General features: G+C 35.6%; 1 protein-coding gene across 1 annotated transcript in view; it reads left to right on the forward strand.

Annotated features, from left to right (window-relative positions):
* The window catches only part of celsr1b (cadherin EGF LAG seven-pass G-type receptor 1b), a 44,480-nt gene that overhangs the window by 8,429 nt on the left and 11,969 nt on the right, over window positions 1-24,082 (forward strand). The window contains exons 2-14 of the mRNA XM_084396999.1: window positions 5,686-6,324; window positions 8,770-8,992; window positions 10,600-10,715; window positions 11,846-11,934; window positions 16,262-16,419; window positions 18,820-18,983; window positions 19,287-19,412; window positions 20,342-20,508; window positions 20,646-20,831; window positions 21,815-21,928; window positions 22,019-22,193; window positions 22,428-22,569; window positions 23,847-23,967. Of these exons, the coding sequence (XP_084253125.1) occupies window positions 5,686-6,324; window positions 8,770-8,992; window positions 10,600-10,715; window positions 11,846-11,934; window positions 16,262-16,419; window positions 18,820-18,983; window positions 19,287-19,412; window positions 20,342-20,508; window positions 20,646-20,831; window positions 21,815-21,928; window positions 22,019-22,193; window positions 22,428-22,569; window positions 23,847-23,967 (2,420 nt within the window). The remainder of the gene's footprint in view (window positions 1-5,685; window positions 6,325-8,769; window positions 8,993-10,599; window positions 10,716-11,845; window positions 11,935-16,261; window positions 16,420-18,819; window positions 18,984-19,286; window positions 19,413-20,341; window positions 20,509-20,645; window positions 20,832-21,814; window positions 21,929-22,018; window positions 22,194-22,427; window positions 22,570-23,846; window positions 23,968-24,082) is intronic.

Genomic DNA, 24,082 nt, shown 5'->3' on the forward strand with positions numbered 1-24,082 from the left:
ATGTTAAAGTGGCATGCTGTCGTCGATGACCACAGAGAAAAATATTTTCTGCAAAAATGAACAAATACAGTACATGAATGAATGAATGAATTTATATATCGCTTTCATATGTACTACTGTACACCCAAAGTGCTTTACAATCATATCAGGGAATCTCTCCTCAATACCCATGAATATACTGTATGGGACCATATCATTTATCAAATACTTTTAATATATTTTTTAATTGGTCCTCATTTGATATTAGATATTTAATTGTGCAATAGAATTTCCACTATTTTTACGTTTCATATTTGTCATAATTTCTTTTTTTTTATTTCATAATTATGACTTAGTATGTCTTACTTTTTACTTTTTATGTGATAATTTCAACTGTCATAATTATCGATCTCTATTTCATTGTATGTCAGAATTTTGACTTTTATAGCATAATTGACTTGGTGTGTCATAATTTTGACACATCATTTTCATTAAATTTATTATCTCATAATTCTCAATTTATACTTTTTATCATTATTTTTTACGTTTCTTATCATTTTGACTTTTTATATTAGAAGTCTGACTTGGTATGTCATACTTATTTTGTTTTTCACATAAATATCTCATAACCATGTCCTTTTATCTAATACTTATGGTACTTACTATGCCATAATTTTGACTTTTATCTAATCATTTTGTCTGTTTATCTCATAATTATGACTTATGTTAATCTCATAATTATTATTTACCAAAGCATGTTTTGTTTTGTTTTTCTTATGTGGTGGAAATTGACTTCCATATTTGAAGTCCTTTTAAAAAACGTTTATGATTTTTCTAAAGGGAACAGCCCTGCCCTCATTGCCTTGTGCTCTCAGTAGCCCCTCTCTCAGCTGTGCCTATTGTGCGACGGGCACCAGTTGGCTCAGCTTCGCAAATATTTAGGTCAGCCATCAGCCATGAAGTTGCTGTGGCCACTGCCAGTGAAGCAGGACATGTGTCTTGGCGTTGGCTAACTGATGCTTTGGCAGGAGTTTTTTGGGATTCCCTGCTACTTTTGCACCAGCCAACTGCCAATCAGCTGTCCAACTGAATGTTCCCACATGCTTTTTGAGAAGCATTTCAGGACAGATGACTGAAAAGAGACAATTAAGACTGATGTGTTTGTATTCAACATTTTGTATTCTCACCCCATGACACTCCCTATTTAAAGCATTAGATCATCCTGATTCTGTCATTATTTACTCAACCTCATGCCAAACCCGCATGGCTTCCTTTCTTCCGTTTAGCAGAATGTTCACATTGGTGTTTTTCATACAATCAACCATAAATTCAGCCCGTATGACTTCTGAGTTGTTATTTGCTGAAAAACTTTTGCTTTATTTTAAGGTGACGTAGTTACATTTGTACTTACTCAAACAAGTACTGAGCAAGTACATGTACTTACTATAGGGTCAGGGTTAGTTACTTGTAATTATGCATCATTTTGTGTTATTACTATAATAAGTACATGTCGTAACGTGTAACTACATCACCTTAAAAAAAAGTCTTACCAAACTTTCCTTCCACTGCAGCTCAAATCTCATTCACATTCAGATGTGCCATACTAGGGGTTAATCGGATCGTAGTTGATCCGTAATCCGTACAGACAAGGCCCCACGGTTCGGTATGCATGTGTTTCACGGATTAATTGCTAAGGTTCACCACCAATTCGGCTCTTGCGCGCTGTTATCTGTGCGCACATTGATTCCTCTTTCGCATCTTCATGTGCTTGAACAGACACATACACACAAAATTATGTCAAAATACCAGTCTCGGGCAAGTATCTCGTAAACACAGTCGGTTGTGTCTTAAGTGAATGTAAACAGTTGAGAAAGAAATCGGATAGGTAACATTATTTTCCGTGAGATCCGTGCATTCGGTCTTAAAGTGACAGCAATCTGTAGCCGAAATACCTGCTGCTGTCTAAGTCATTATTGTTAATCAAACAACAACAAAAAAAAAACTATATTTAATTTATACAGTGAACACTATTATTTTACATTTGGGCCTAATTATTACATGTCTGTACCTGAATACATACACTACAGTTAGACCTTACTTTTTTGTGACTTTGTTGTATGCTTGTATTAGTGTTTTTGCTTTAGTATCGAAGTAAGCCTACTTAAAGTGTGCTTTAAATAAATGGAAAGCAAAGTTTATTTGAAAGGCAACCATTCTCATGAAAAGTTGTGAAAATGTTTATGATATGGCGAAGTTGTACAAAAATGCGTGACTCAAACCTAAACAAAACCATGATTATAATTTAAAAAAAATAAGTTGTACTTTTCACATGAGACAAGTTATATCATATGATATTGCCATCTCATACAAAATATGAGCTGTCATGAGAGTGTGTGGAAATAGGCGTTTAGAGTCAGATTTCTGATTCACGTCATCCACATAGTAGTTGGTAACCAGGAAACCGAGGTTGACATTAGCTGTAGGACAGATTAACAGTTAGGTGATAACCTCTAAACTTCCCACTGTGTTCATTTGCAGGTCAGCTCCTGCGAGTAAGTGTCTTTAGAGTGTGTGTTTAAACTACACTGAAGTATTATCTTTGCACAGACTGTTTGGCCTTTTCCCTCGGAAAACACTGTGGAGAAAAGCTGCTCTGTGTGTTTGCCTTCATTCTCAGATTGTTCGAAAAGAAAACTGAACACACTGTCACAGCTCAGTGGTCTTGCAAAGGAGTTTGTTGCCAAGTGAAACTGTGAACATTTCAGTGTAGTTTACTTTGCTAGTGTCATAATCTCCACAGTCAGTTTTGATGGATTCGTTGAAGCTGGACTTTCTGTGGTGCGGTGCTAATTTATTCCATTTAAACGAATGATCGTATAATGTTTTGCTTTGATTTCTGGTTCTGCAGTCTCTGGAATCAGTTGGTACAGTTTCTGCTCTGGACCACCCACACTTGTGTATGATATTCATATTAACACAGCAATTCCTATTTGATTGTATAGACAGATTTTAGAGAATTATCATTCTTTTGTACAAGCTTTTTCCTGGAGAGGATACAAGATCACCTGTAGGCCTTTTTAGTTGAGAACATTCTGCTTCTCTTTTTCTGGTAGGAATAACTAGGTTTTACATGTTTGATGACTGTGCAGTTTTAAGGTTGGATTTTAATGACAATTTCTTACATACATATTTAAGTAGTGATGATTACTACTAATGAACTACTGGATAAATTAACTAAGTAAAATTTTCAGCAGTTGTGCTGTCTGCAGATTTAAAGTGCTTGGATCAATTTTCATCAGTAATATGACTTAATGTAAAGTGTCTCTGTAATATTTTATTTTATGCCGGAGTGTCTATGTATAGCAATTACTGGTAAGAGAGTCAACAGAGAGGGAGCAAGAGAGAGACTTAATGCATTTCAGAGTGGCAGTAATATAGAAAGTTGGGTTTGTATTGCACACCTCATTAAAGAAAAGACAAAAAACAGGAAATCACTTAGTATATACATTACTGCGTTCTTCTCCATATGAGGATCAGATTTCTGGTACTATTTAGCAAAGTTTACTAAGCATATTTAAAAGAAACTTAGTTAAGTAGTTTATGGGATTACTGAGTATTATGAACACAATGGAGCAGGATGTGACCTGTTATAAGCCGTTCCCCTCATAGAAACTTCTGGGAAAATTGCGGTTAGTATTTGACAAATTTGTGATTTGCCAAGATTGCAAGCTTACCAGGACACCCCATGTTTAACGCGTAAAGATAGGAGGAAATTAGTTTTAGGCTGTCAATCGATTACACAATTTAATTGAAATAATTGCATTAATCACAATAATTCATGTCAAAATATTTTCTACAGTAAAAACATTGATGGAAAACTTTCTTGCATTGGAAATATATATTTTTTTTTAATTACCAATGCCTGTGATGATCACTATTGTGCATTTTTTTATATTTTTGTAAGAATTCCTATGATATTTAAATATTATTTCATCTGCTTAGTTATAAAATGGAAATAAGAAGGGTGATGAAATGGAATATGATTGCAATAGCTGTGACTTGTTCAACTGTTGTGTTTGTGCGTGTAAAGTATGAATTAATATAATTTAATGTGTATGCGTGGCGTTTTTGTGTGCATGTGCAAATGCGTGTGCGTCTAGAAAGAGAAACTCCTTGTTGTGTCTGCAACTGCATGTCTGGCTTGGCTGACAGAATGTGAAAAGACAGTGTAACAGAGTGGAAACATGTCCTCATTGTCCTGCAATTATAGCTCTCTCCATTCACATGACATAGGGGCCCTTTACACTAGGAGCCCGCAATTGGTACTAAAGAATACGCTGGACCATGAACAGTGCCTGTCAAACAAAAGGACAGGGCAAATGTGACAGTGGCCAGATGTACAACACAACACTTAGACACTTTTAAACATTTGGTAATGATAAAGTGGGGATGAATGAAAAGGAAGGTGGATTTTTTTCTTCTGCTGGCCGTCAGACTAGTAGTTCACATTTTTTATTTGCTCTGCCAACATTTTCAATGGAACCACCACACACAAATTTGTGTGTGTGTATATGTATGTATATATAAATTATTCATATATTAATTAACAACAATAATAAACATTCTTTTTTCATTCAATGATTTATTATAAATTGTAATAATATTATATAATAGTAAACTTTTTTTTTTGCAATATTTTTATAATAAGCATCAGAATAATATATTCATTTTCTTTCCTTGTAAAAAATATTATAATATTAACAACAAAAGCATATACAATATAATTAATTCATTTGTTTATTTATTATAACATTATTATTATTATTATTATTATTAGGGATGCACGATATATCGGCCACCATATTGGTATTGACTGATATGTTAATGTTATCGTTATTGGCCCGCTAAGAAAATTTGGCTGATATATTAAAGCCAATAAAAAATGTATTATGTCCTTCAGCTGAGACACTTCAGATGCGCACTGTTTGCCATGATGGTTTTGAATTGCTTGAAATATGATTGGAATTACTTCAAAAAAGGAAAATACAGTAACTGCAACATGTACAGCGCAAGTCAGTCATATAGGCTACATAAAATCATAATGAGAACATTATAATTGTGTGCTTGGGACATGGCTTTTAATGGTGAGACTTTTGTTTTTGTAATTAGGCCCTCAGAAATTATATAAAATTTTGGATTAAGATTTATCGGCCAATATATCAGATATCGGCTTTCAAATATAAAGAATTATCGGTTATCGGTATCGTCCAAAATGTTCATATTGGTGCATCCCTATTTATTATTAATACTACTACTACTAATAATAATACTAATACAAACTTTTTTTTTTATACTTTTTTTGCAGTATCAGATATATTCTATTACTGTATTCAGATAAGTATCAGATCAGAATAATGTATTTATACTTTTCCTTGTAAAACAATTACAACCGGTAATCAACACCTCATCCACAACAAACCTTGTATTTCTGTTCAAACAGTGTGAATAATGATCATAAAACTCTGAAGGTAGGAGTGCTTGGTGAACAATCACATTGCAACATGAATTGAGCTCCATGTTCAAGCATGTTCATAAAGTTCATCTCACTCTCAAGAATGTAAACTTACCACCTGCCAGCTCCTGACATGGCATTCATTTTGGTTTAAACATTAATCGACTCCCTCAATGTACCTTGTGTCTTCACAGATGGACTCCACCAGGTCTCAGCCTTCTGCACCCTACGTGTGACCATCATTACGGATGACATGTTGACGAACAGCATCACCGTTCGTCTGGAGAACATGTCTCAGGAGCGTTTCCTCTCCCCTCTGCTCTCACTCTTTACTGAAGGTGTAGCCGCGGTCCTGTCCACCAGCCCCGATGGCGTCTTCGTCTTCAACGTCCAAAATGATACGGACGTTAGCGGCAGCATTCTCAACGTCACTTTCTCGGCCCTGCTCCCTGGTGGAGCTCCGGGACGTTATTTCCCATCAGAGGAACTGCAGGAGCAGATGTACCTTAACCGCACCTTGTTGAGGCTAATCTCAACTCAGCGCGTCCTGCCGTTTGATGATAATATCTGTCTGCGTGAGCCCTGTGAGAACTACATGAAGTGTGTAGCCGTTCTGAAGTTTGACAGTACGGCTCCCTTCGTGGCATCCAACACGGTTCTTTTCAGGCCCATACACCCCGTGAACGGGTTGCGGTGTCGATGTCCTGACGGATTCACTGGAGACTACTGTGAGACGGAGGTGGACCTTTGTTACTCAGGCCCGTGTCAGAACAACGGGAAGTGCCGCAGCCGAGAGGGGGGGTTCACTTGTGAGTGCCCGCAAGATTTCACAGGTCAGTATCTGTTAATCTATCTATCATTGCTTGTTTTAGTTTAACATTTCAGTTACATGAATTTCTTTGAATGTCAGTTCATTTTAAATCTTTACATTCAAATTTGAATTGTATCCTGTTGGCCACTTCAGGGATTGAATTCAGAATTAAGAGGCATTGTCAATTAAATTCTGAATAGCGCACACACACAATCATTTACCCATTTCATCGGTGGCCAAGTGAAAATTGCAAGTCTGTTTGCCTAGAAAAGTAATACAACACCTCTTTTCAACAAACGGCATGATTTGAGGTATGATTCAAGTTGCTTGCTGACATTTAATGCTTAGGTTTTGTGTTTTATTCACATCTCTAACCCAAATCCAAGCTATAGGTATGTGTGCCTTTGGAAACACTGCAAATATCAATAACCTGTGTTTTGATATAGTATGGTTTATTTAAAATTGGTTGCAAATTGTCTTCTTCTCAGTTGTTGAGACTGTTGAGAGCGCCATTAGTTTTGCTTCTGTCATAACTTGAAAGGAGATAAGCTCTTGTTGGAAGGAATTATCCTGTGTAAGTTTGACAGCAGGAACGGTATCCAGACCCTCAGTCCCGAGGTTCGGAGCTCCCGCACTGGATCATTCACTTTGACAGCTTCTGTCTGTTTGTCAGCTCAGGTTTCCTAACTACAGTAAAGAGTAGTGAACCCCTGCCCTGTCAAGCCCTCAGGTAGTATGTGGTCATAACTAGAGGTGTTGACAGTGGCCTCTGTAGTTCCTCTCATGGGTTTCTCTCATTACAGAGTAATGTATCCCTTTAATTCCTCAGAAATGAGGGATTATCTGACCGACATTTGGATCATTACCTCTTTGGAACCTCTTTTGTGTGTCCCAGTCGACATAGTTCCTCTGGGCCCAGATCTTGTCAAGGTAATGGCAGGTACACAATAGTGTGCACACCGAGCTGGCCTGGAATCAGAGATACAGGATTACAAGTGCAACAAGGTAAAGTCTTCCAAGCAAACCTCAGATGTTTGTTCCGCAGCTGCTGCATTTGTCAGCATGGTGATGGATTTTTGGGAAGATTGTTATCGGCATGTTTCTGTGTCCTGTGCTACGGGTGCATCTATCTCAGTGAAAACAAACCAAACAAACTATATATATATAAGGGTCGTACAAAGACATATCTATCTATCTTTGACAGTCTATCTGTCTGTATAAACGCTGTAAAAAATATATTGCTCATTGTTAGTTTATGATAGTTAATGCCTTAACTAATGCTAAACATGAGACCTTATTGTAATGTGTTACCTTAGAATTTATGGTCATTAATATTTATTTATTTATTTTCATTTCGCCTGCTGTCAATAAGTGTGGCAAAAATAATTTTTTGGGCCAATTATGCACAAAGATTGCTAAAAAACACTCTGGAAATAAAATCATCAGGTTCAGTTGACCTTTATTGCAATATAAAGTTAAGCAGTCTCATCTTTCAGCTATGTGTTTTTCTTGAATTTAATCTTAATTTGGTCAAATGCCCCTAACGCAACCTCAAAAACGTTTACCGTGATAAATATCAAAGGAACCCTCTGGCAAACATCTACCTGTAACAATGTGAATGATGTCACTTTTGCTTGCAGCATCTTCCAATAGCGAGCCGTCATCGGTTCACCCCAGATCTCATGTCCCGTTATGAGGCTAGTGGAGCATAACAGGTGTCTTACAGACCACCAGGGCTCTTTCATTGTTCTTCTGTTGCTTGGCTTTGGTCCTGTTTCTTTAGAGTATGAACAAAGGTTAGTCTGGGTCAGTGAGCACAGCAGCCTGCCTGGAATCACTAAGCAAAGAGGACATGGTGGTCAACGCTTTCTCTGAAACTTCTCGTTTGGACAGAACTGGAAGCCTTTGTCCTGTTGGAACTAAAACTAAGCTCCCTCAAGTGGCTGGGTTAGAAGGTTGGGTGAAGGGAACAATCTGAAATTGAGTTCCATGGCTGAATTGCACTTAGTATGTGTCAGTGGACGTATGAAATGTGGGTTGGTTACCTCATTTAGCATTAATGGAAGGACCATTCAGCATCCAGGACCTGAACTGTCCATTTTATTAAAGAATTAATTCAACAAAAAAATGAAAATTCTGTCACCATTTAGCAAACCATAAGGTGGAGTGTCAGAATTTAACAACTTGAACTTTTGTCTGCAAATTCTATCACAGTAGAGCCTTTTACATTCTTTAAAATGAAGGTTATTTATTGGCATCTATGGTTCCACGAAGAACCTTTTACATCCATGGAATCTTTTCAATGCACAAAAGGTTCTTTATTGTGGAAAAAGGTTCTTCAAGCACTGCACAGCAACACCTTGGCAACAATACCCTAGACAATCAACTTTCAGACCACTCGTATTTTCTTCAGAAAACATAAAAAGCAGTTTGTTGTAGTAATGTTTCTCTGGTATTTTCTTTTCAGGAGAGCGCTGTGAGGTGAACACGCGCTCAGGCCGCTGTGTTCCAGGTGTGTGTAAGAACGGAGGCAGGTGTGTGGACCTTCTGGTGGGAGGTTTCCTGTGCCAGTGTCCTGACGGCGAGTACGAGAAGCCCTATTGTGAGATGACCACACGCAGCTTCCCTGGCCAGTCCTTCGTCACCTTCAGAGGCCTGAGGCAGAGATTCCACTTCACCCTCTCCTTCATGTCAGTAAACTCTCTAGAGTTACGCCATCTATCACTTCATCCACCCATCCATCCATCCATGCACTTACCTCTCTAGACAACATTGTCTATTAGCCGATGGTTACCATTATTTTTTTATTACTATTAAATACTATTAAAATAAAAATATCTGATAATAAATAAATGTTATTAATAAAATCATATTTTTATACTTTTAAAATAAAATATCTTAAAATAAATAATAATACATAAAATACTATTAAAATATTCCATAATAACCAATAAAATTTTACATATTCATAAAACAATATTTTTAATACTATTAAAATAAAAAGATCCTATAATAAATAATAAAATGATAAATGTTATTAATAAGATAATATTTTAATGCTTTTAAAATATTTTATAATAAATAATACATAAAATAATAAAATATTTTATTTTAATACTATTAAAATATCCCATAATAAACAATTAAATTAAATATATTATTAATTAAATAATATTTTAATAATATTAAAATAAAATTATCTTATAATAAAATGATAAATGTATTAAGATCATATTTTAATACAAAAAAAAAATCTTATTATACATAAAATACATTTTATTTATCAAATAATAATACAAATATTTGAAATATATTAAAATAAAATAAAATTCTTATTAATTAATGATGATAAATAAAATTATAAATTTTTTTAGTCAAAATAACACATTTACATTTTAATACTATATTAATATATTTTACATTTTAGTTCAGGTTTAGTTATTTGGTTTTGATAGTTTCAGTTTAGTTTGTATTATTTTGACATATTTCTATTTCATTTTATATGATTTTTTATGTGATTTTTGTTACGTTTAGTTAATAACGTCTGATTCGCATCCAAATCTCATGCAGTTCTGTCCTGGGAAAATGTCGTGCTGTTAAAACTTTTCTAAAGGGTTAACACCTGTTTAACCTCTACCACGTCTCCTCACTTTCCCATTATGCCATTTATTAATTACCATGTAACCGATCTAGCAAATTAGACACGAATGCATACCAGCCACACAAGGTCTTCTCATGACAAACATGAAAACAGGATGCCGCGTGCGGTGAGGTATCTTTGTTCGTACTTCCTGTGAGTCTGCCCCTTTGCCATGTGCAATCTGACACCTCTCCCTGCAAAAATCCCAGGTGCCCTCACCACAGGGCCAACTGAGATACCAGAGGTTGGCAAACATCAGAGTATCAGTTTCCCCTGTCCATTACAGCGTCATTACCTCTAGCTGTGTCTCTTGGCAGCTTTTATCACTTCCTTTTCCTCCACTCCCTATCTTTTTTTACCCTCCTGTCAAGCATGCATGTTTTTGTTGTGAGTGATCTTAGGATGTTCCTGGACTCTTGATCTGTGGATCAGAAATGAATATTTATTCAAATAGAATGTCTGATGAATATATGATAAATCTGGTGTAAACATTTTTTTTTTAAACCTATTTAAGAAACTTTTTGAAATAGCCTGTGGATCTTACTTTACACTTTGAATTGAACAAGCTAATTGTTATGCATTAAGGTTTGAATTGAACAAGCTAATTATGATGCATTTAGGTTTTTAATTTTTTAATTTATTTTTTATTATTCATAGGTTTGCTACCAGGGAGAGAAACGGCCTACTGCTTTATAATGGCAGGTTTAATGAAAGGCATGATTTCATTGCGATTGAAATTGTCGAAGAGCAAATCCAGCTGACCTTCTCTGCTGGTAAGTAGTTGACTTTCATTTCTAAATGGCACCATTCAATTAATCTGTATTTTTTGTTTTAATATAAAAATAGAATTTTAATAATTTAGTTTAGTTGTTTTTTTAAGAACGGTACCCAATGTTTTTGTTTAATGAAAATACCCAAGAAACCAATGCATTTAAAAAAATATATACAAAAAAATCTTTGTGAATGATGACACCTTTTTTTTTTAAATCAGATTTTAAACTACATATATTTGTATTGGATCGAGTTTGTAGTTTTGACTTTTGTTTTGTTTTGTTGCTCAAACTACTAACAACTAACTGGTTTTCATTCGGTTTGAATCTGAACAAAGCCTTAGAGTCCTAAATATTCATCTACTTTTTTTTTTGAGTGTCAAATCCCAAACATTAGTGCGTATTTGCTCATCCAGAGCTGTGCCAAAGGAAGCAGGTGGCCAAAGAGCATTAAAACACACTTCCTCTGTCTACCTGTTCCTTTGTTTTGTTGAACCTCGCACATCAACAAGAGTTACTGTCTAGTCAGTGTGTGTGAAATACCACGTACTGTCTTTTTAACAGGTCAGATTTTTTTTTCCAAAGGAAACACGATAGTGGAATTCATCTCTAGAGTGTCCTAGTATTAGCAGATGCTTGTTACGTCTAACCACAATACTGAGGGTCCACTGTCCACATGAGCTGAGAATAAAGACAGTGAAAGGCATTTCCTCCACTGTCCTGGAATGTAAAACATCAAACAGCACAGTGATTCTGGTAAATTATGAACCCTCAGAGATCAAAGGTCCATCCCAGCTTACTAGCCATCACTCAACTTAATTAAGTTGGAGAGAGATATTAACAACTATGATATTTAACAGTGTATGCACTGAGGGAAAGTGCTGACGTGGGAGGTCCTGACATGCCATTATCTCCTCGATAATGATTTACTTTTTTTGTCCACTAGACTGGAAAAATGCCACACATATTAAAATACTCAAGGTGCTTTGGAGCCATTTTGTTAGTCTGGAATTTAGTGTTTTGGGAATTGTATTGTATTGCATATTGTGTTAAGCTATGTATATATGAAATGTGATTATCACTAGCAAAATTTCTGAACAAATGGTTTCCTCTTTCCTGTTATTTTTGTTTAGGAGAATCTAAAACCACAGTGACTCCATTTGTAGCTGGTGGGGTTAGCAATGGACAATGGCACACTGTACATCTACATTACTACAACAAGGTAAGTAATTTGTACTGAACACAATGAGAAGGGGCGGTCATTGTAGTGCATGTGCTTGGGAAGTCAATGGACCTAATTCATGAAGCATTAGCAAAATGAAATGCTGTTTACATCGTTCCTAAATTCATTAAGCACGTAATTGCATTGATTGCGCAATGCATTATGTAAGAATGGTTTTACGAAGAATATGCAAAAAATTTGTTCTGATTGTACTTCGTTAATTTTTTTGGTCCTACGCCAGAGAAAGTCTCACAAGTCGCGTGCTTCTTGATGAGATCATTGCCTCTGTGTCCATATTTCATGAAAGAAGACACGTGATATCAGCGGCATCTCTAGCTGTATCAAAGTTCACAGCACCTTCTAAGAACTCGAGTCAAAAGAAACATCTTGTATTTCTACTTCTTTTATCCTGTTCAGTTTTTCAACCCTCATATTTCATTTGCTGAAATGCAGCTTTCATGAAGTTTGGTGCGTGTGTAATATGTCATGTGTCATGTGTCATGTTTCATGTTTCACGGCCAAAAGCTAGTTGTGTCTTCTCTTTTACCTGGGAGTCTTATTACACAGCGTCTTGTTTTTAAGAGTATTTTGTAACTCATAGTATTATTTAATAAGGTATTCAATCCTTGTTCTTCATGTTTTGAAGCAGTAGTTCTCAAGTTTTTTTTGTTTGTTGTTGCTGAATTACGAAAACCTTAACCTTTTGTAGTTACACATGCAATTAATTCAGCTTGAATGCTTTAAGCTCTCATTAACCCCTTCTTATGTTCCTAAGTGACCTTTTAGTAACCTTATTTACATGCTGCCTTACTTTAAAACAATATTTGTAAAATATAAAATTTAAAAAAGAAAGCGTTTTGAGCAACTAATTGAGTCTGTCTCAGTATTCCTGAATTGAAACATACTGAATCTTTAGAGAATCTCACTGAAGTCTCGTTAAAAAGCAACATTCGTCCCTGAGTCAACATGCTGAAGGTTTCTCTTTTTGATGGTCCATCATTTCTTTTTAACCTCGACCCAAGTTGCACTAAACAGATGAAAGCCCAACACAAGTTGGAAACCTCACTGAGACCAGTAGTTGCATCCAAAATGTATATAATATAACGTAGCATGCAACATTTACACTTATGGAAGATCAGATTCTAAAGATGTCTATTTAGATTCAATGTCCTTTTCCCCCCATGCGTATGTCGTGCTTGCTCCATTGTGGCTATATCTCCCCCTTAACCCTGTCATTTAACAAGTCCAAGCTCAATATAGTCTGATCAGGAACGCAGACAATAGCAAACCCCCTGTTGAGTTAATCTGGGACTACAATGACACACTTGGAGTTTCTAAAAGCGCCAGATGGCACGCTTTTTTTTCTTCTGCTGCACATGAACATAAAAACACCCAGACTATTATTGTAAATCTCCTGAATGCTTTTTTATTTCAGAAAGAAAAAAATAATGAAAGATAATATGACCATATGGTAAGGTTGTGGTGAAGATAACCCTTAAATGCATGAATGTTTTGGCAATCATTATCACATATTCGGGTCTTTAGCGACATCCGCTTGGCCGTTTCTATTTTGATTTGGTTGAATTGTCTGCCATACCATATTGTGAAATGGTGTCTCAAAAACTATGTAAATCACTTCTATTTGACCCCATTGATCTTTGCTTTCCAAAGTTCAACCTATGTGTTATTTTGTCTATAGACTCGAGTTGTCTTTGAAGACACTTTCAGATATTCACCTTGAGTAATAATAAGCAAACCCAACAGGGCGCAGCTGTAATGCAGTGATGCTTTGAAGTGTTACTCTTCTTTTTAAAGTGTCTCAGCAAGTGACTGCCTCCTCCGATTTTTACAAACAATCCTTTGATGATGGAAAGATTTTTGCATTATTCACAGTTTGGCAGTTAATGTGGTCCTTTATCCCGGATGGTTTGTTGAGACTTACTGTTTTTATGTTTGATGTCCAGAGACCCCAATGATTTTTTCACTACAGATTTTGGGGTAGGTACGATTTTTTTATATTTTTGAAAGAAGTCTCTTATGCTCACCAAGGCAGCATTTATTTGACCATATATATTTATTTTCAGCATAATTACTCCATTCTTCAGAGTCACATGATCCTTCAGAAATCATTCTAGTATGCTGATTTGCTGCTCAAGAAACATTTCTTATTATGATCAATGTTGAAAACAGTTGTGCTGCTTAATATTTTAGTGGATTTTTTACAGGATTCTTTGATGTATAGAAAGTTCAAAAGAAAAGTATTTAGTTGACTTTGCTAAATGCTCATGGTAGAACAATTTATTAAAAGAAAACAAAATCAATTGGCATCAGTATAGTTCTACACTGGTTACACCAGTAATAAAAGCTTAGCATGTAAAAATTCATTGCATTTATACATATTTTGTATCTGAAGGACATGGAGGATGTTTGATAATCAGATGACATTTGTTTTATAGTCAGTTCTCATACGATTAAGAAGAATCTTTAAATACCTACCTGTATTTAAAAAGTATATTTCTTTAGCTATTACAGACAGCTTTAGGTTTTCACTCACCCCATACAATACACACAATACAATACATTTGGTTTCCTATCTGAAACAGATCACTGATTTTTTTCTTTTTTTTTCTTTAAACTCATGTGTAAGCACCCGGAATCCATGAACCGTTGTTTTGATCTTTGAAACAAAAAAGCTGATGAGTTACAAGGGTGGAGGTTAATAGCCGTTGTCGGGATTTGTGTGCATGTGTGTTCCTGAGGGCATTGAGCTTGTCATTGAGTTCATTTTCGTCGTTGGACTCAAGAAAGCAGAGATTTGGGGATCATTAAGGCGTTACAATGGAAGCGGATCCTTATTATGAGTGGCAGATGGTTGAGTTGCGGTGACCTCCGGTCGTGAACACTCTGATCCTGAATCAGTTTTCTTTTCTTTATGTTCATCTTGCACCTGATAAAAACTGTAAAGAGATGCATGTCCTAGCAGTAGAAACATGATATTTGAATGGTATTCGGTCTGTTAAAAGTGTCTCAAACTGTTTTTTCACACCTTTTTTTAAAGCTAAATTGACTGCTGTTGACTGAGTAGTCCGCTTCAGGCCATGACCGGTTGGATTTATTCCATGACACTTGCGTCAGAGTGTAGGAATTCTCCCATTCATGGATTTCCTTGTTGACCAGTTTATCTGTCTACTTGCATTCCCTTTTTCATCTCCGCTCTCTGGAAGCAGCTGAGAGGAATATGGCATCTGATTTATGAAAATTCGAATTTTTAGTTAGAGGTGTATTTATACATATACAATTACAATTATTTATTGTTATGCAATGTTGAATATAAATATTGACAGTCATTTAATATTAATTATCACTTTGATTTATAGGCAGCATAATAACAACAACAATAATTATTATTATTATTATGTTGCATTAATTTGCAGCAAATTTTTCATCATTGTTGTTCTGGTAACAGACTAATACCAATTTTTTTTTTTTTTTTTTTTAGCAAAGGCTACACCGATAACTAGATAGACTTAGTTTGAATGGTGACCGCTGTCTTCAGGAGCGAGTGATGTTCACATCACACCAAACTGTCACTTGGAAATTTTTTAACACCACAGGGCAGACATCAAAGATCAGCTCAACACATCATTCGCACCACAAAATCAATTTTAATAGGTTGAGAAAATTTCAAAAAACCTCTTGCGTGTTGGCAGATGATAATTTCTGCAGTTTTGTGGAAACCATTTGGGTCTCTGGGGAGGTTGTACATGAAATGATGTGCTCTCTTTGTCTGGTATCTCCTCTGTGCCAGCGTCTCGTTGGCATAATCCAATTAGATGAGCTGAGAAGGCCAGAATGTCACAGAGGGGTAAACAATCATCTCATGCTGTGTGTTAGAGATTACAAACAAACTAAATCTATCATTGCTCCGATCCACAAACTTTGAAATTATGTTCCAAGATTTTAGAAGAAGATTTAAGAGACATGTGTGATCTTCATTACATTAGATGATGTCCTTGCGAGGGATCCCCATTTATTAATTATAAAAGCATCTATATATTTTATTGTGTAAAGAAAACTATTTATAGCAGTACTGTAAATAAATGTAACATATTTTACATTTGACATACTTGAAATTTACTTTAGTTTTTTTTTCTGTTAATACAATTAAATATGTAATCTCTTGAATTTCAACAGTGTTTAGAAACTACATACATTGTTTTAAGCTAAGCTTTAGTGTCCAGATAACTGTTGGGGCCCACAAATTTACTTTGTATTACATTACATTTTAACTGTTAAGATTTAAAAACACAACTTTTTTTTATTCAAGCCTAATATAGGGAGTCTTGGCGTCCCTCATGGCCCCTCTGAGGAAAAGGTTGCAGTGGTTGCAGTCAACGATTGTGATGTGGCCATGGCTCTGCGTTTCGGGGGACAGATTGGGAACTACAGCTGTGCAGCCAGTGGTACCCAAACAGGCCAAAAGAAGTAAGTGTTTTCTTAAAGTAAACGTGAGACTGCTTTTACAACCCATTTTACGAGTGTGGCATATTTAGTGAATCAGGATATTCAACAAGAATAAAAAAATGTATATATTATTAAAAATGTAAAAATTATATATTTTTTGATTATTGTTATTATGCAGAGTTAAATATAAATATTATTTTATTATTTATATATTTTAATTATCCCGTTGCTTTATTGACATCAGCACTCTGATGATAATAATATTTATTATTATTAATTATAAAAAAATAAAAATTTGTGATAAACCTGGAAACATTTTGACCCAAACAGGCCAAAAGAGATAAATGTTTTCTTAAGTCAACATGAAACTTGCACAATACTTGCGTAGTGTGGCGTATTCAAGAGTGAAACAGGATATTCATAATAAAAAAAAGTAATATATATATATATATATAATCATTTATAGTTGATACTTATAATACTTGTTTATTTATTCAAACAAATATTTTTTATTGAAGCCCCCATATATTAAATAAATCATGAAATTGCATGTTGAGGGCAGATTTCTTTTCTGGGTTGACGTATTTCCTTTTGAAATAGAACCTCTAGCCTGGCCAATACCTACAATCTTGTTTAACATCTTTTTTTGGAAATATGTGACATTGCAGAAGTAAAATGGGTTGCAAAAGCCTTCAAAACATTGAGTTTTTTTAGTAAACATTGAGGAATTGTGATTTCATGTGGAGCTTTCATGTCAAGGTTTGTGATACCTTCCTGATAAATTGCACTTCCCAGTCTGTCAGTTCTGTCTCCCACATTCATTCATGTTTCCACCATCTAAAGCCCTCACGGACATGATATTGTGTGCTGAAAGGGAGAGTGTGACGGGACAGAGGAACTTGAGTACACGAAGGCATGCTAACCACCGACGGGTGTTGAATAGCTGATCATTAAAGGAGATTACAGAGCATTCTGCTTCTCCCATTTCACTCCATTTTTCCCCTAATCTCCATCAATCTGCACTCTGTCTCACGTCAAACAAGTTTTATGGGCTCTACAATGGGAACACACTCTCGGCTTATCTACAGCTGGGATTTGCTATTGTAGGCTAATTGTCTCTCTGTGTGGAGAACAGCACAGTGTTAGATGGTGGAGATCCTAGAGTTAAGTGGAGATATGGTCCGTAAAGCCTCTCAAATGCAACTGCTAGGGTAAGACCATATGCTTGCAGTAAGTGCTGACCCATAAACCTACAGATCTATGTGGATTTATGGTTCACAATATGAATTGTAAATTAAATGCACTGCTATCTGTCAGAATGTGAAACCCAGATGCTGAAATACAAAACCGCAGCATATCTGGTGACAATAAAACTCTCAAATAAAATGAAATATTATTCTGAATTTAAAAAAAAATCATGTAAACACACTCCTTTTAATAGCTCTGCGCATTTTATTTCTAATGGTTCTTTCTTTTTTTCTTGCAGAGCCTCCTTTGAAAATACTAGATTATTTTCATAATCTGATAGCCTTTCTATGAATGATAGACTATGATGGATATGATCATTGCTGCCAGATGTTGGCATATAATACTGGATAAATATCTGTTTTAAAATAAAACAAGGCTATGAATGGCATTAACCCAATTTGCCGGCATAGTAGAAACATCTTCACCCTTTATTTTAAATATTATGAAAAAATATTTTCCTAGCATATTGTGTAGTTGTGCTGGGAGTCAATGGTTTTATTTATGGTAATGCAGTGAAACATGCCAAATTTTCTGGACATAATTTTTGGCCAGACTGTCATACAAGGAACACGTGCAAAACTAGAGAGAACCAACAAAATATGAATAACTAATTATGTTGTAGTCAATGAATGCTTTTTGCATGCTATAGTTTGCCATTTTCTCCAAATAAATCCTCATATTTTGATGGATGGAACTTGTAGGGTCATTCTAAACAAATATCCCCTCCAGACATCACTGTTGGCCACTACTGTATATATATATATATATATATATATATATATATAAATTGCGTGAACAATACTAAAGGAATAGTTTGCCCAAAAAAGCAAATTCTTTCATCATCTTGTCCTTATTTTTATCCAAACCAATATGTTTGTTTTCTTTGAAATGTGATGAATGAGGGTTGAAAGGATGAAAAGTTTCTCTTTTGTTTTTGTTTTTTTTAAAGGACAAAAAAGTACAATAAAAATAGCCACTCAACTCAATGTCATCTATTTTTGCCTACTTTTTGATATCTCGGGTTTGAACGCACATAAACATAATTCCAATTTAATTTTGCCTATTATTTTTTTTATTTTTTTTAATGCAACTGTATTATTCCATATAATGGAGAATGTTTGGAACTTGGGTTTTTGTATCCGTGGCTTCAAGAATCTTTCTATTTGTGCGCAGGTCACTGGATCTTACCGGACCTTTGCTCCTGGGTGGCGTTCCAAACCTCCCTGAGGATTTCCCCATACAGAACCGAGACTTCGTGGGCTGCATTAGGAACCTGACTATCGACAGCAAGCCCATAGACATGGCCGGCTTCATTGCCAACAATGGCACCTCAGCAGGTTAGAAACTGTATAACAAGTGTTCATATCATGACAAATCATATCTACCCTGATTTTTTTTTTAAATAATACATGTTCGAAGTACTATAAAAAAACAAACTCAAAACTTTTAGAAACGTCTTGAGTTTATAACAACGTTGTTGAAAAATTACAGTAAGAAAAACCCTGACAAAATGTGGCCTCTTTAAATATTTTTTTCTCACAGCACTGTTTCTTCAAAGAATGTTTTTCTTTCTTAACTTTCCATTAAGCTGTCAAACTCCAACCCTTAATATTTAAAGTGCACTTTTCCTTTCTATTCAGGTTGTGCAGCAAAACATGACTTCTGTAGCCAGATTGTTTGCCTGAATGGAGGCGTATGTGTGAATAGATGGAACACCCACACCTGTAACTGCCCATTAGGCTACGGAGGAAAGAATTGTGAACATGGTAAGATAATCCTCTCTTTCCTACTCTTTTCTATACATCATTCTTCTTTTGACTTGATTTTGCTTAATGGACACAAACACATAGACACACCTCCCATCTTTTGCCTGGATTTGCCCTTGGCCTCATACCAAAGTGTACACAAATCCAGTGACTCATACCTGAGTATCTATCTATCTATCTATCTATCTATCTATCTATCTATCTATCTATCTATCTATCTATCTATCTATCTGTCTGTCTAAAAAATTTTTACACTGTAAACCCATTTGAGTAAGTGCATCATAATCACAAAGAGTCCCCCTTAACGGGCAATGGAGATTTGAAAGAGTGAATGGGGTTGCAAATAGCTTAACATTTTCAGTGAGCTTAGTTTGACCTAATTTCTTGGAAGGAAACCTGGTTGAACACGCATTTTCTATTTATTTTTGCTTATCAATTGGATGGAGAGGTCACACCATGTTATGAGTCTACAAAAGACATTCAGGCTACTCTTTCAAAGCACACTGAGATCAGGGCGCTCAGAAAATCTTCTTCTCCTCTGTAGGTGGCAAATCTCAATTGAGGAAAACTGAAGAGAAGGCCAGCTATGAATATCACTAATATTACTGTCACACTCCCAGGGTTATGTCTAAGATATATTACTGTTATTTCCATAAGTTCAGACCTCGCTTAGAGAAAGTAAAATATTTGCCCTGAGGAAACTGGTGTGTAAGAACGTTTCACATTCCTGATTAAGAAATCTCCTGGATGACTGGAAACATTCCTCTGTCCGTGAATGATAGTTATTATTTGTGCGTCGGGACAGGAGGGAATATCAAAGTTATTCCCTCAGTGTGTGCTTGTTTCATTGAACAGATTTCAGTTAATAAAACAACTTTGTTTAGTCTGGATGTCATCTAAACTGTTGTCTGATGGTTTTCTTTCCACAGTTATGCCCGCCCCTCTGCATTTCGATGGCCACGCACTGGTGTCATGGAGTGAGACCGATATTACCATTGCCATTCCCTGGTACATGGGTCTTATGTTTCGCACCCGAAAAAGCACAGGCGTTCTGCTACAAGCCAGTGCTGGAGAGTTTTCCAAGATTAATCTTATGGTGAGTATTGCTTCAGTAATCCACCATGTTCAATCTTGTTTTCCATGATATGTCTTTTTTAATAAAGCAGATGAATCAGACTGTGCTCTCATCCTTTTTTGTCGTAGATTTCTCATATTCTTACTTTGTGTTTCCAGGTGAGCAACAGACACCTTCGGTTCCAGGTGTTTCTGGGTATTAGACGTGTGGCCCTCTTAGATTTTCCTCAGGTTTGCGTGGACAACGGTGAATGGCACCATGTGCTTGTCGAGCTCAAGAGTGGAAAAGATGGCAAAGACATCAAATATATGGCTCTTGTGTCTTTGGATTATGGCATGTTTCAGGTATATTATCTATTATCTATATTATTATGTATATTTATTTGTAGACCACCTAAGTCTGGTTCAAACACAAATAATGTTCAACTATGGGAAGGTGGTACTGTATGCACTTCGATTAAATCTTTCCGGTAACACTTAACAATAAGGTTTCATTTGTTTACACATAATATATTAACTAACATGAACTAACCATGAGCAATACATTTGTTACTGTATTTGTTAATCTTTGTTATCATTAGTTAATATAAAAAAATTATTTAAGCTAATTGCCAAAGCAACATTTCTAATTTGCATTTAGTTTAACATAATGTGCTAAAATAACTTAAACTGAAAATAATTATTATACTGTATATATATAAACAGTATAAAAAAAATGACAAAACAAAACATAAGTTATTAACTATAAGTTAAATTATTATGAAAATGGTAAATACAAAAATAGAATCTAATTAAAAATACAAAAAAAAAATAATAGTATCTCAATGACACTAAAAAACACTGTGGCTTTTATGTATTCTAATTACACGCAATTATATCATATTTTCACACTTTTTTTTACATAATTTGACAAATGTCTTTATAAATGATGCACAAAATAATCATACATGGAAAAGATGCACACAAAACTCTTAGTTTGCATACACATTTATATAAAGGGCTTTCATGCTATGAAGAACAACTATTAAAATTGTGTTTGTGTAATTTATCATTATTTATTATTATTATTTGCTTTAAAAGTGTTGAAGCAGCAGTAGATTTGAAGAATCCACCCCTTCAGTGTAATAATTAACATTTTTATGATAGATTTCCCATGCGTTTGCTGCAAAAGTAAATGATGGAATAAAAAAGTTTTAATGTGACTTTCACAACATAAATAAGAAAAAAAGTGTGAAATCACCCTAGGTGAGTGCCTCTAGTTGAAGAAACACCAATAAAGGCATGTGGTTTGAGTTCTGATATTTCTGATATTGTTTTGATATATTTAGAGGACAGTGGAGATCGGCAATGAGCTGCCCGGGCTTAAACTGAGGAACTTGTTTATCGGGGGACTGCTTAAGAAAGACGGCACTGTGCAGGGAGGATTTACTGGCTGCATGCAGGTAGATCTCACATACAAGCACATTTACTTTGTTTAAAGGTGTGTATTGTCTTATTCACATGGTTACTTATTTCATGTGGTCATCTTATAGGGTCTCCGAATGGGTGAGACGTCCACCAACACCGCCAACATCAACATACGGCATGCGACACGAGTCCGGGCTAAAGACGGATGTAACGTACCTGATGCCTGTCTATCCAACCTGTGTCCAACACACAGCCACTGTGGGGACAACTGGGCGTCTCACACGTGTGTCTGTGAGCCAGGTAACACCAACAGTTCTACATAGGGACTAAAACCTTTTAGATTAGTAACGTAGTGGGGTCCAAAAGTTTGAGACCACATTTAAATTGGAATTAAATTTGGTTTATCTTTAAAGCAAAAGGAGGACATACATAAGTGTATGTAAGTAATATATTTTGTGTATATAAGTAAAGATTTGAGTATCTAGTTTTATGAATCTTTCTCAGTCTTTCTTTCTCTCTTTTCCTTTCCCCCAGGTTACTTTGGCGGAGACTGTGTGGATGCATGTCTCTTGAACCCTTGCGAACACATTTCCTCCTGTGTTCGAAAACCCAGCTCCAAACATGGCTACAGCTGCGAGTGTGGACACAATTTCTATGGCCAATACTGTGAGCGCAAGTGAGTGTCTCTCCTTCTCTTTGGTTCATTCATTCATTGCTTTTACTAAGGTTAGGGCTCAAAACAAATCCCTAACCCCAAAGTTTTGCATGTACATTTTTTTGTCGGACATGAATGTTGTCTCAGATTATGCATGTTGTTGAGCAGAGGGTTAGTACTTGATCAGACATACCATTTTTGTCTGATTGATGATACAATAGGGGTCATGTTAGTATTTGAAGATATAGTTCACCATCATATCATTCCAAACCTGTATGACTTCCTTTCTTCTGTGGAACGTGGAATATAAAAGATATTTTGAAGACCGTTTCAACTGTTTCTGTCCATATAATGAGTCAATGTGGTAAAACAACATTGGACTTTCATTGCATAGCCACAAAGAGAAAAAAACACTGGGACATTGTTTAAAATATCTTTATTTGTGTTCTGTAGAAGAAAGAATGTCATAAAGTTTTGGAAATAATTGCAGAACATTCATTTTGGGTGAACTGTCCCTTTATGTTTAGATTTGGTTAGGATTAAGAAAATTGGTGGACTTTTAGTTAAAGCTCGGTACATGCTTAAACACGCTGACTGACAACAACTTTATTGTCTGATGGTCTGTTTCATGAACTGCCAAGGTTTTGTAAGTGGTGAAAGCTGTGATCGCAGATGCTGACTGTATTTGTGATGGTATTGTTATAATGATCCTTTAAATCTGGTCTTTCCTTTAATTCTGATAATTCACCCACACTGTATCGCTTTCATTTATAATGCAACAAAGTAAAGTAAAGCTCCGACTGCAGGAATGATCCAGTAATTGGCGAGTCTTTCATCCACTAAAGATAAACTGTTCTTTAGCAGAATCACTTGAGTTCTGAAAAAGTGAATTTTCTTTTAAATGTTCGTAATCTGTAAACTCCAAAAATTAGATAATAACAAATAAAAAAATTTCCATGAGAGGAGAAAGACTTAAATTATAGGATTAAATATGTTTGAAATTATTTTGTTTAACCACCTTTAACCATGAGAAGATTCTCATTTCAATGATCACAAAGGAAGCGGGCTTAGAATGATGTATTGCTTTCACACAAGCAAGCCTCCCAGTCAGAATCCACCGCTTTGATTTTACAGCTGAATTTTATTTCCAATTTCAAAGCAAATCCAATCAGCCTCAGTCCCCAATATAAGCTGTTTTGAGTCTCATTCTGTGAAGTTTGTAAAGTGCACTATTGCATTATTTAATTTTTCACTGTCCCCCTTTTCACTCTTTCTTTGACGTGTGCGCACACACACAGAGGGGATCAACCTTGTGCTCACGGCTGGTGGGGATACCCGACCTGTGGGCCCTGTAACTGCGATGTCAGCAAAGGCTTCAAAAGGGACTGTAATAAAACCACAGGAGAGTGTAGCTGCAAGGTAAGCTGCAAGTGATCGCATGCTCCAGACTCTCAATAGAATGTGCAGAAAATGACGGGAAACCACTGACTTCTAGTTGTACAACAATATAAATATAAACTGGACCGTGTGGCTT

The sequence above is a fragment of the Rutilus rutilus genome (assembly GCF_951802725.1).
Source record: "Rutilus rutilus genome assembly, chromosome: 23".
Classification (NCBI taxonomy): Eukaryota; Metazoa; Chordata; class Actinopteri; order Cypriniformes; family Leuciscidae; genus Rutilus; species Rutilus rutilus.